We start from the raw sequence: 13,994 nt of genomic DNA on the forward strand, positions 1-13,994 counted from the left end.
AAGACAGAAACAGATGTTTTGCTGCACTTTTGGGCTTTGTCACAAAAAATCATTTGTATTGTTATTCAGTAATTGGTAACAGTTGTTTAGTCAACAATTGGAGGGCCTAATTGACAATTCCAAAATATGTTGGCTATTCTATTACTAAACAAAATGACAAAACTCCAATTGTCCCCAATTGCAGAATAATTGTTACAGGCTAGCGGCTTACGACCTTAAAAAGCCACTATCTGTACACGTCATCTACATATAGTACTGTGGTTTGGAATTAATACATTATGAGAGACGGGTTTTAAAGGAATTATAGTGTATATTTTGGCTTCTTACAGCAGTTTTTAACCTTAAAGAGGAAGTAAATCTCTGCTGACATTTACCTATATAATAAGGTTTACCTATAGGTAGTGAAAATATCTCCTAAACGTTCACCGTTTAGGAGATGTTTATATTACATGCAGCCAGTGACCACTGGTGCATTCACTCTGAAGGAATGGCCACGGGTGTTCCGAGCCCCCACATGCATGTGGGCGGGAGTGATGTCATCACAGCTCCGGCCAATCACAGTGCAGGAGCCCACAAACCCGGAAGAATGTTCTCACCCTCAGATCTGAGCAAAGAGCCATGACTGTCTGTCAGCGGCTCTTTGTTCTTCCCCTCCAGTGCTCACTGGAGCGCTGGGTTGTGGAGGGAGCAGGAGGGCCAAATGTCGGTCCAGGCTTCTGGGCGGATCCTGACCATATGGTTGGGATTTTTTTTAAGAGCATGGACCAGCTCTGTGTTGTCAGCTGACAGCAGGATTCAGCCTGCTGCTGGCTGAAAATTGATAACAGGAGAGCAGAACAAACTGCACTCCTGTGATCCATAAGAGAAGTATAGCCAATAATGCTTTGCTCAGACTTTTCCTTTAGGAGAAGGAGCACTTCATAAAATGAAGCAGAACCTGTATGTGTGTTTGTGTGTATAAATATATTCCCCAATAAAGTACTTTCTACAGATAAGTGAGTTACAAAATCATTACTGGCTTTCAGTCTTTGCAGACCCAAAGCGTGCACAGAGGCAATACTGATTTTAAATTTAGACTGCCAAATGTTACCCACAGTATCTTTTTAGCTGGGTATACATGCTAAGAAAAGAACATTTTCCTTCACCTGGGGGGCTGAACGAAAATGAACTGACTCCCCCACCCACACAAGCGAAGTGGACGGAGGAAATCTCCACTGCCAGAATACACTGACCTGCGCTGCAGCGGCTGATCAAATGAAAGTTTTTCTAACAGACCTGTTAGATCTACCAATCATCTTCTCTCGAACAGGTAGGGTTAGACGCAGATCAAAATTCAGATCTGTGCGTACCCGCCTGTAGCTGGGGGTGTCTGCTCACATCTTAATTTTGATTTTGAAAGATTTTGTGCTTGCACGTAATAATCAGGTATCCGTGATCCAACATCCAGGGTACCCTAAAGCAACCCTGACATACATTATAACATTTTAAAACGAAGAGCACATGACTGCTGCTACCTTTATTGGCCAGAAAACCCTTGTCTGTCCACCTCCTCTGATCTTTGTTTCACTTTGTTATTAGAGATTTGACACCTGAGCAAAGTGGCCAAATGTGGCACCGGAGGGTGGAAAGAGTCAGATAAGCGGAGCTTCCACTTTGGATGGAACTCCACTTTACAAGTGAACGGAAAAGTACAAAAAAGTGTTTTCAAGCTTAGAAATATAATAACAAGCATCTTTAGGTGAATGCTCTAGGGCTGGACTTTTACTTTACTTTTCTTACTTTACAGTGGGTGACAAGTTCACTTTAAGCCCAAAGCCTGTTATTTTTTTGTAATATTCTGCATGTTTGTCTGAACGTCAGTACCAATTGTGCTAGTATCGATGATGAATTCTGATTTCTTTGTACAGGGCACAAGTGAAACTTCTCTTCAGAATACTCAGCCCTCCCCCCGAACAGGAAATTCAGTCAGTGAACTATGGCAAGACCTCCTTTCCTTGCCTGATATAAATGTAAGTATATTTTGGTCCTGAAATTGTTGCAGTATTATTATTATTAATGCGAGAATGTAATTGACAATAATAGTGGCCGCAGCATTTGGCCAATAAAACAAGATAATAACAATGTACATTTTGGCAGTAAGTGCCACATTCGGGGCTGGATTTCCATCACTAGAGACAGTAGGAACCCAGCCTTTGGTACCAAATAAACACTGCTCTGCTTTGATCACTTCTTTTATAGACCATGTTCTTCTTTTTTTTTTTTTTTTTTTTTTTTTTTTTTTTTACTGGTTCTAACCTTCTTCACAATATTGTGACAGTGTGTAAGTAAATTTATAATAGATGGCTGATAGGAGAAGTGAAGCCAATAACCCCACAGGGAAAAGCCACTTCTTTGTTTTGGCCACAAACCCAGTGTACATAATGGTAAAACCAGCACATGTTCTAGTTAAAGGCAGTTTATCCAAAACATTTTTTTCAACATTAGGCTTTGGTGATTTGTCCAGGGACTCTTGGCAATATATTTCCAGCTTAGTTCTTGGCTCAGCCACTTCACATTGAAATGTTTGCTGTAATACAATTCTTAAAAATATTAAATAGATTAAAAAAGAGTAAAATTATTATTTTTTTTTTTTTTTTTAAGGCCATAATAAGTGAGCTGCTCAGGAAGCTCAAGTGCAGGCCTGTCGTCAATAGAGTTTAGATAAGAAGCTGATGAATAACCCAATTAACTAGTAGTTAGCAAAAACTTAGAGGAGCTCCAGGCTCCCCCCAAAAAATTAAACGTCTGCAGCTACAAATACTATAGCTGCTGAGTTTTAATATAAGAACACTTACCTGTCCAGGGATCCAGCAATGTCCCCACCTGAGCCAATTCTTCAATCGGCTTAGGGTGCAGGCGCCATCATAGTAAGTAAGGGTATAACTTCCGGGTTTCTTAATACACATGCATGAGCCATGTTGCGCTTTGTGAATAATCACGTAGTCTTCTAGGACCCATGATGTGTCCCAGAAAGATGCGGGGGAAAGAGGGGGGACTGAAATTCTGACTTAGATCGTCACAGCGCATCTGACTGAAAGTGGGAGCGGGTACCTGTGAAAACCAGGTACATGCTCCCCCCCCCCCAAATAAAAGTGCCAAGCGTGGCACTGGAGGGGGGGGAGGATGCAACCAAGCGGAACTTCCCCTTTGGGTGAAGTTCCGCATTAAAGTGACCCATATCTCTTGCTATCCCACCAAACACAGTAGTGGTACTGTTTTAACCTTTTCATTGCACCCCTTTTTTTTTTTTTTTTTTTTTTTTTTTTAGCTCTCTAGCAATCCCTAGATAGCAGCCTTTTTTCCCCCATAGGCTGGAATTTTGGATTTTGGTTGGCCTTTAGACAACATACTGCATTAAAATAGTTCTAATCTGTGTGTAAAGGAGAGATAGTAATCGTGTCCAGACAGACTGTAAAAATCAGCTTTACCTTCAAAGATTTAATTTTCCCTCTGGGTTCTCACAGCTGCTATTTGTAACATATGAGGGAGCAATAAAGAGTTTATTCTATGCACAAGTACCGTTAGATGGGCTAGCAAGACAAATGATATGGTTTTAATTTTACGGTTTCAAATGGATTGACCAAAAGCTAAATGTTGTGCTTTAGAGTATGCAAAAATAATGGGGGCTGAACAAGCTCTCGTAATCCATTTTTGAGCTTTGAGTTATAGGCTTCTAAGAATAGATCTACAAATAAAACAGTAACATGAATCCATGATTCTTGTGTTTTTTGTTTTTTTTTCCCAGATTACACTGGAGGATATCCAGTCAATCTCAAATACCAACAATCCAATCAGCTCTACTGCACCCTACAATGTGGTTTTTACTGAGGCAATAAGTCAAGATGTAAGTCTGCAGGAAGCCATGTACACATCAAGTCACAGTGTCCGGTCCATTGGAGAGTTGACCCAGACACCAGAAAGCTTCATGCAGTTAAACTCAAGTACTGTTCCCGGAGGACCCCTGAGTGTAACAGATTTAACATCTTTATTTCCAACTACTGACAACTGCTCTAGAAACTCAACAAATCAAGATCTTCTTTCTGGTCTTGACGAGAATGTATTTGATGAAATCAACTTAATGTCCTTAGCCCTGGAAGAAGGATTTGATCCTCTGGAGGTGTCTCAGTTGTTTGAAGAACCAGATTCAGATTCTGGACTTTCTCTTAATTCAAGCCATAGCCCTGCCTCTGCAAGCATATCGGATTCTTCATCGATTACCTATGGGGAGGATGAAGGAGCTGCTGGCTACAGCAGTGACTCTGAATCTGTCTCTTATGATGGCCTAGAAGGGGCAGTTGGAGGTAGTTGGACAGATATCAACAAACTTTGCCAGATGGATTATCAAGATGATGCAAGTTACTATGATGAAGTGTCGTTAAATAATGTCCGCCATAACCATTCATACAATCAGCTGCCTGACCAGTTAGAGTCCAGTCCTGAACATCATTACAGCTGGACAGCAAAATCAGGTAAATTAGGAAGCCCCTCTGTTGGTGGACTGGAGAAAAGCCTCAGCCGTGATGAACGTCGGGCTAAGTCCCTAAAAATTCCCTTCTCAGTAGATGAAATTGTTAGCATGCCCGTAGAGATGTTTAACAACATGTTATCCAAACATTACTTGACTGAGACACAGATATCTGTTATAAGAGATATTCGGCGTAGGGGGAAAAACAAGGTCGCTGCTCAGAACTGTAGAAAACGTAAGCTGGATGTCATTTTGAACTTGGAGGACGATGTCAATCAGTTGAAAGCACAGAAAGAGAAGCTTTTGAAAGAGCGAGCTCAGTGCAGCAAGTCCATGAGCCACTTGAAACAGAAACTTAATGACCTCTACCGCAATGTGTTTAGCAGACTACGAGATGATCAGGGCAGACCAGTCAATCCAAGCCAATATGCACTGCACTGTAATAGTGATGGCAGCATCATTGTTGTTCCAAGGAGACTGTTCAAATCTGAGCAAAAAAAAGATTCACAGAAAGACAAGAAACAAAAATAAAACACTGAACTCATTAATGCAGTAGATATAAGGAGAGACAAACTATCCCAAAACATAGTGGCAGCAGTGATATAATACTGTAACATGCCAGACGTTGAGCACTGGACTATGTGTGATAATGATAAAGTAGCTGTTAACATATTTTTTTCCACAAGACAGCTATGCACTCCTAAAAAAAAAAAATAAAAAAAAAATAAAAAATGAGGAAGCTGCTTTTATCTGGCACTAAACTTGTACAGACCGTGTGACATACTACAAATTGATATCATCATGGCTGTACAATATTATCCTGCTTCATACGTGGAAATTTGGTGTAAAATATGACCTAGGTTGTACAAGAGGAGGCATTCTTATATCAATATAATGTATTTGGTTTTTCTTTTGCCTTTTCTTTTTTATAATTTGATTTTCTTTTTAAACAAATACTGAGATATGAGAAATCAAAGACCTTGACACCCCAAAAAAGACAAAATTGTCTAATTACAAAGTGACCTTAGATTTAGTCTGTCGCACTGGAGCACATTGCTAAATGTCATATTCTTGCTTTTTTTTCATTTAAGATAAGTGGTGTTTGTTTTTTTTAATTTATACAATAGATCTATAAATTATGAGTTCTACTTTTTTTTTTTTGGTTCTTGTTCATCCTGTTTTTTTTCTACAAAAAAAGTCCTGGTGGCTGATCCTGGTATATTTGTCATAAACAGTATTTAAGACTATCATTAAATAGCAAGCTGGAGTTGCTTATTTTGTATTGTTTTATATGTCATTTCTCCAGTATAAATGTTGGCTGACAATTTTTTTTATTTGTTTACAATGGAAATACTTGCTAAAGAAATTTTAATTTACGATCAACTTATTTTGCATTTATTCTACAGGGAAATAATATGCTTTTTTTTTTCTAGAAATCCTGTTTCGTTATTTTGAACTTGTATGGCTGAGATTTTTATTCGGTATAAAGTGTTTGCACCACCATGTATTTTGTTTTCAGCCCTAGTGTGTGGCCTTTCATTCTGTGAGAGGTGGATGGATGTCAGCAACTGTTTCAAAGAATTTTCCAGTTTAATTTAAAGGGTCCCACGATGGAGACCACTTACTTTCCCCATCTCCGGGACATCCTGATGTGTGGCCTCTTTATTATATTTTACATGATCCCATAACTTTACCCTGGTATTATTTGTCTTCCATCCTCACATAATGGATTGTAGGAATTTTGTTAGATCATCACTAGTGGTGAATTTAACATTTCAAATCTGTCCTTTGCAACAGTGGGATGAGAACTGCCATCTAGCAATTTTGTATACTGTGTAGCATGGTGGATCCTTTTTTTTTTTTTAATTCAGTTGAAATTTAAAATATGGAAAACAACTGGTAATGTCTGCCTGTTCCATCCACACAGGCCAGACAAACATTTGGAGCCTTGACAGTACTGCGCCAATGTCAGCAGTTCCTAAAGAACTTTGGTGGCTACAGTGTATAGTCCACATTTGCGGTTTAAAAAATATTGGTGCTAAATAAAGCAGACATCATAAAATTGCTAGTCTGCCTTATTGGCCTTTCTCTAAAATTTAAAACATTCACATCATATAAACTTTACATGGGTAACCATTTTACCTGTCTGCAATGCACCAGTTTCCATAGTGACTGAGGCACCTATAGTTATGATTTCGTTGCTCATCACCAGATTGGAAATTTCTATTTTTACACTGACCTTCAGTTATTTGTTGAAAAAAAAATCATTTTAGAATAAAAATTATTTGTGTGTGTACAGAGATAAGCAACTGTTCTTTCTTCACCCACCAAATGCCCAATTCCCTCTTCCTCTGGAATATTGAGCTCTGTGTTGCAGCTTTAGAAATACACTACATTTGAATGCTTAGGAAAGCTGCATAAACTGGGAGGAATTTCTAAAAACAGGAGCTGTTGTGCATGGCAACCAATCAGCTTCTTTCATTTTTACAGCTTAAATTGATAATAAACACACTGTGTAATTTACATTGTCCCTTCTATTTCTATATGTGGATGATGGCACTGTAATTAAAATCTAAGTACCATTTTCCTAATTAATACACAGCTGTCGCATGACCCAGCTCTTACCCTCTAGTCTTCTGCTGCTGGTCACACGTTCAAAGAAAAAAAACAGCCTTTAGAATAAAGAGTAAAAATGTAATATCAAACAGTTTTAAATTGTCATACAAATTTTATATTTGAATCAAATCTTTATTATTTTTGGCAATAACATAGTGTGGGCGGATTTCTGCCAGTCACAGGCTGTGTCATGCCCCTCCAGCCCGTGTCTTAGAATAAGATGGAGGTGAAACCTCTATTAATCTACATGTAATCTCCCGTCCCCATTGTGTTTAGCTGGTTAGTGGAGGAAATGCTCAGCATAGAAACTCTCTGAAAACTGAGCATGTGCACAGTTGCCACCACAGCTGCAAAATCCCTAGCTGAATTGGGGACATGAACAGAAGGTGGTGATGGAGAGCAGCAGGATCAACCAGGTTTTGTGCAGAATAGAGAAAACAAATCTCATAGTGACGGAGTATGAACAGCATGTAATTCAGCATTTATTGATAGTTTTTTATGATGTGGGTTTAATGACACTTTAAAGAGGTGTTCCGCCAAACCCCCTGAAAAAAATTAAGTCAGCAGCTATTAACATTAGGACACTTACCTGTCCTGGAATCCAGCGATGTCGGCACCCCAGCTTATGATTCCATCGGCTCTGCCACCGCCATTTTGGCTTCACAGTTGGTTCTCTGCTGCGCTTTCTGATTGGGGGAAAGAGGGAGGGGCCGAGCTTCCGAGTGATCTCACCACAGTGAGATCTCTCAGAAGTGGGGACGGGTACCTGTCAAAAACAGGTACCCTCTCCCACCCCCCCGATAGGTGCCAAATGTGGCACCGGAGGGGGAAAGGAGTCAGATAAGCGGAACTTCCACTTTTGGGTGGAACTCCGCTTTAAGTAAACAAGCTGAAGATAGAAGCTGATTGGTTGCCATGCACAGCTGCTCCAGATTCTGTCTGCTCCAGTTTTGATAAATTCCCCCCATTATTTATATATATTAGGCCACTTAAAAAATGTCACATTTATGATTCAAGTCTGAGGGTAGCTGTTGTATACAAAAAGAGAAAAATCAAAAAAAAAGACTGCGCTAAAAATACATATTGAACACCATATATGATTAGGTGAATAATAAAAAGCAACATTCGATTGAATATTGGAAAAATAAAAAAACCATACAATAAGAATAAGTGAATAATAAGGTGAAAAAAAAACCAAATGACAACAATTGCAATGAATTTCAAAAAATATCAGAAATGAGTGAAAATGTTCAGAGAAATGAGTCCCTGGAAACAGAGCTGATAGAAGGTGATCAAACGGTTAACCAGTTAGACACTCAGCACCCAGTGAGAAATCCTTCACCTCATAAGATGTACGCTTACCATAAGCAAGCTAGATATTAGCCTATCTTTAGATATCCACACGGGGGGCACAGCTCTATGGACCTCCTCACAAGAAAGGGGTAGGCAGGAACTCTCCTGGACCGGACATAGATTGTAGGTTTAAAATCGTATCACAAAAAACAGCCGGCCGGCTAGCATACACCCGTTCGATAGAATGGACAACGATGACGTCAGCGCGTCGACCTTCCAAAGTTGTATACAAGTCCGTTGACATGGTAATAAAGACAATAAGAATGCTGATAATTCTCAGAAAATTAGATTTTACATAATCGGGTTCACAAACCATTCCGTTAGTGGTCTAGTTGCACATTGTGCCTACATGTAACAAGTACATGGAAGGACAGCAGTGCAGCATATTTCCTTAATTACATTGAGCATGTCAGCAAATAGCAATAGTGATATGTTCCCATACTCTGTACATAAACCCATACACCACTATATTACAAAGTCTGTGTAGCTGTAAAATACTCTGATTTAGGAATGGCCTATAGAGTCCCTAAAGTTTTATCTTTGCTGCAACTCCAGTTATGTATTCCTGGATGCACAGTTACTACACAGCTCTGGCCAATGTGTACTACGGTCACACTAATTGTATGTTCCAGAGCATTTTAAAGTAGAAATGGGACAACCTACGCCTGAGTGTATGGTGCCTTTTAGGAACTGTAAATTATATACTGAAACGCTCAGACTTCTGGGGATCAGCACAATGCAATGCACATGACCAAAGTCTTAGCTGTTTGATGTTTTGCTATATTTGTTTATTTGACGCTTTAAAGCTCATCTCCAGACCATTTTTTATGTTTTTATCATAATTGGGCAGGGATTAAACCTCTGCCAGGTTTTAATTTTTTTTTCCCCCATACTTTCTGACATGTCAAGAATTCATGGGGATTTTTTCCAAAAATGCAAAAAAGACAAAGGTTAGAACCCTATTGCTCCCTCCTGGATGTACATTATTCAGGCTGATCATATGACACAGGGTCCTCTGCAGATCTTCTCCACTGGTGGGCAATACTCCATGTCAACATCACTCTCTACAACATTGTATGTATGCTCAGGGGACCATGGTGATAATCTCTCAGGGTGCAGGTCCATGATGCTCTCAAGTCACACAATGGCCTTTTCTGGATTAAATGGTGCCTGAAACTGAGGGCATCTAGTGGAAAAAATGAGTTACTGCAAGGGAAAGCGCCGAAGAGGAGGTGAGCACTGCAGCCAGTTTTTTGTTTTTTTTCTTGTTTTCAACTCCTGATGGGACACCATTTTTCTCCCTGAAGTTGGGCTTTGACAGATTTACCTTTTAAAAAGGTTTTGGCTGTATTTGAACTTTGAATTTGACCATACAAAGTATCCAAAGGTTTTCAGTTAAGCTAAATTTACTATTTGCGATATTGCTGGCAAAGCTTTTCAAACCATATCCATTCTGGTAAATTAGTAGCAAACTTGTGGTCATGCACTGCTTTCCAATGAAAGGGGTAGGATTTAACCAGTTGTGCAGACATGTTTCAAGCCATTGGATCAGGCTGTTTATGGCCATTCTAGCACCACAGTTTATTTATCTGATCAATTCATATTTGACCTCATATGGGCAGCTTAGTAGTATCTTTTAGTGTGTTGATTTGCTGTTTCATTTCTCTAGTGCAGGGGTCTCCAAACTTTAGGGGGGGCTGGATTGAGCATAAACATGGCCGCAGAGTTGGTTGTCAGCAGGAGGAAGTATTGGTAGTTTTAAAAGACTCTTCAATGGGCATTCTAGCAAACACTATATACAGGGATATGGGAAATTATTTTCTATACACACACCCCCACACAGGTTGAACTGGATGGACTGTTGTCTTTATTCAACCTTACCTACTATGTATAGAGAAGTGTAGTACCCCATCATTGGTATTAGTGGGAGGAATAGTGCCCCATCATTGGTATTAGTGGGAGGAATAGTGCCCCATCATTGGTATTAGTGGGAGGAATATTACACCATCATTGGTATTAGTGGGAGGAATAGTGCCCCACCATTGGTATTCGCAAAAAAAATGATGCCCCATAGCAGGTATCAGTAGCAGAAATAGTGCCTCATATCACTGGCCCCCAAGGGCAAGATAAAAGCTAGCAAAGGGCCACATCTGGCCCTCAAGCCACAGTTTGGAGACCCCTGGTTTAGTCTATCACTGTATTTTAGGCCTTATGAAACTCAAACTGCTGTGTGTTGATGGTACATTCCCTTAAAGTGGTTGTAAATTCTTACATATACCCTCTGGGGGTTATTTACTAAAACCAGAGAGTGCAAAATCTGGTGCAGCTTTGCATAAAAAACAGTCAGCTTCCAGGTGTTCTTGCCAAAGCTTAATTGAACTAGCTGAAGTTAGAAGCTGATTGGCTACCATGTACAGCTGCACCATATTCTGAGTGCAGCAGTTTTAGTAAATCTCACCCACTGAAGTGACAAGCCTCAGGTTGATACGGATAGATGAAACAAATGCTCCTTTATAAGTTGTACCTGTTTATCTTCAGCCCTCTCTTCTCTACACCCTCATAAAACACCCAGATCATAGACTATTCCTCAGCTCCAGAAGGCAAGGGAGAGATGTGATGGTCAGACACTGCATAGAGAACTGAGTGTAACCTGAGACCTGAGTGGAGGGAAAGGACACACCCCCCTCACACAGTCTCATAAGAAAACACACAGAGCTAAGGCTGTTAATCGATTTCTGTGTACTGGAGGGAGGTCAGGGCTGTCTCCGGAGATTTTGTTGGGTCAAGATAACCTGTCAGGTGTAACTAATGCAGATAGAGGGAAGAGAGAAGGGGGGGGATCACAGTAGGTGCTTTGGATTGAGGCAATTACACACTGTTGAGGGATATACTCTGTTCATTTCAGATGTTTTACATCCACTTTATTCTTATGTGAAAATACATACCATACCAGCCAGTGATATCTATCAAAATGTGGGTTGTACTAAGGGGTGAACAGTTTCCTTGTTGCTTTCATTGAAGTGTTTTCTACATTATCTTTCTTAGCTGACTTCAGTATCCATACTTTCCTTTAGTTTCATGCCTTTCAAACCATGTGAGCAAAATAACCCCATGGATCAGCATAGAGAGGCAATGAGCTCTGAAAATGCTTAGACAGCACTGAACCAATTCCAGTTTTCCCAGTGCTGTAAACTATATCTTCTACTGCTTGTATACAGTACAGCAGTGCTTTAGCAAATATCCATTTAATAATACTGCTATCATTTTTTTCCCATCTAGTAAGTTCAATATGCAGGTTATGTGACATTTAGAAATATAAATGAATGTCATTATGAATACACAAACCAGTGATAACCTACAATTAACAGCATATATACAGGCTGTAAAGTCTACATATACATTTTTTATATATATAAAATTCTCCTGTGCTGAGCTAGCCTTGAAGGCATGATTCCATAAGGATTTCTGTTTGAAAAAAGCTTGTCACAATTTCTGAGAAGCAAACTATATAGTATTCAAAGTCCAAAGTGAGACATATCTGCTAACCCACCACAATTATTACCTTATATCCCTTCCTCTAATATGAACACTAGGGTTAGCCCGTAGAGTATACTGTACATGATACAGATGTTTTTATAACCTATACATGGCAAAATTAAATAAATGTATAGTATTCAATTATATCTTGGAAGCTGTTGATTAACTATAATAAAATTCCACAGGTTTTACTGTATGTGATTTTGCTTAAATAGTGCCTGACATTTTACGTGTGAACAATTAACCATTGGTAGCCTCTATTACCCAAGCACCAAGATAAATTAAGAAAAATAAAAAAATACTGGTACTTGTAGGTTATACACAGTGGATTTTGTATATCTGGCCTTATCTAAGAGTAGAACCCAATATTAGAACAGGTTAGGTTTATCACTAATTTTTCACATATCGCTATTTTTTTCCCTTCTTTTATAGTTGATGAGTCTATTTTAACGGTACATGCATTCAGACAGAAAAATGTATATTTAGATGTTCTTAATATAAATATAATATATTACATACATACGTGTTTACTAAACTGGTTCTTGGATACTACCAAAGGCAATGCCATGCAAGCTTTTTTCTAGACCACTGGGGCTGTCATAACCAAATCTGTCCCAGGTTTGTTAAGAGTGCACCATCAAACTATATTAATATAATCTGGAAAACATGGTGTTTGTACCCCTGCTCCCCTTGGAGGTTAGACCTCTTGGTAAAGGGAGAAAATTCTCTTGTCTGATTTGCTTCAATATGTAACGATTATTTAAAAGCCATGCTATAGGAGTATCTCAAAACTAAAAATGGAAATCTTCCACTTTTTCGGTATAATTTTAAAAGGAGTGAGGACTAAGCAAAAAACGTTGGAATTGATTTACTAAAGGCAAATAGACTGTGCACTTTGAAAAGTGCAGTTGCACTCTGCAGGAGCAGTTGCTTCTGAGCTTAGTAAATGAGCAGAAGTTCTGCTGACTTCCATTATCCAATCATATGCAAGCAAAAATTCTGTTTTTTTTTTTTTTTTTTATTACTTACCTTGCATGTGATTGGTTATTCTTTGCAACGTGAAGCTTTACCTCAATTACTAAGCTCTGGAGCAACTGCAGAGTGGACAGTCTATTTGCCTTTCGTAAATCAACCCCATTGTATGCAGTTGGGGCAAACACATCTACTTCCTGTTTTTTTATTTTTTTTTGGCTTTTTTTTGTTTGTTTTTTTACATAATGTCTAAGCAGACATTTCTGTCACTTCATGATCAAATCTCTTTCAAAATCTCTAATATACTGATAACGTTATCATTAAGAGGTTCTGCTTATTACTTGATTACCATTTGTAAACGCTATCAAGGTCTGTTAGTATCTCTGTTGTCTTGAAACACGGTTGCTTGACTGCTACTTTAAGCTTTTGATTTACCACTAAAAGGTAATGTTTCAAATAGACAACCAATAAACTTACATATTTACCATTTTCAGTTTTGGGTCTGTGTATTCATTTTTTATAGAAAAGCTAAGTAGCTGAGTAACTATTTTTAGTCACTAATTCACTCACAATTTGGTTTACCAGTAAGGGGTAATGTCAGAAATAAGCAACCAATAAACTTGCATATTTACCATTTTCAGTTTTTGTGTGTCTGTATATTTTTTTTATAGAAATAAAATATCTAAATAATAATTTGAAGTCACTTGACAATCCTATATCACTCTTGTACAAGTTCTACCAGAACAAAACCATGGAAATCTGTTACTTTGCCTCGTTCTGCTGGAAGATATAGTTTTTGGCCTTAAATTGTTTGACAGGCAAATCGAGGAAAGCTGGAAGCCGCACACCGGTATAATGATGAATGCTTTATTTAAAAAGCTGAATCATGAAGAAACACAAAACATAACAGCAGAAGCGTACAAAAGCAGCTGACGCGTTTCACACTACGATGAGTGCTTATTCATAGCTATGAATAAGCACTCATCGTAGTGTGAAACGCGTCAGCTGCTTT

At 38.8% G+C, this 13,994-nt stretch overlaps 1 protein-coding gene across 1 annotated transcript in view; it reads left to right on the forward strand.

Moving 5' to 3' along the window:
• The window catches only part of NFE2L3 (NFE2 like bZIP transcription factor 3), a 68,717-nt gene extending 55,095 nt beyond the window's left edge, over window positions 1-13,622 (forward strand). The window contains exons 4-5 of the mRNA XM_073630132.1: window positions 1,908-2,009; window positions 3,785-13,622. Of these exons, the coding sequence (XP_073486233.1) occupies window positions 1,908-2,009; window positions 3,785-5,035 (1,353 nt within the window). The 3' untranslated portion in view covers window positions 5,036-13,622. The remainder of the gene's footprint in view (window positions 1-1,907; window positions 2,010-3,784) is intronic.
• The last annotated feature ends 372 nt before the right edge of the window (window positions 13,623-13,994 follow it).

The sequence above is a fragment of the Aquarana catesbeiana genome, linkage group LG05 (assembly GCF_042186555.1).
Source record: "Aquarana catesbeiana isolate 2022-GZ linkage group LG05, ASM4218655v1, whole genome shotgun sequence".
Classification (NCBI taxonomy): domain Eukaryota; kingdom Metazoa; phylum Chordata; class Amphibia; order Anura; family Ranidae; genus Aquarana; species Aquarana catesbeiana.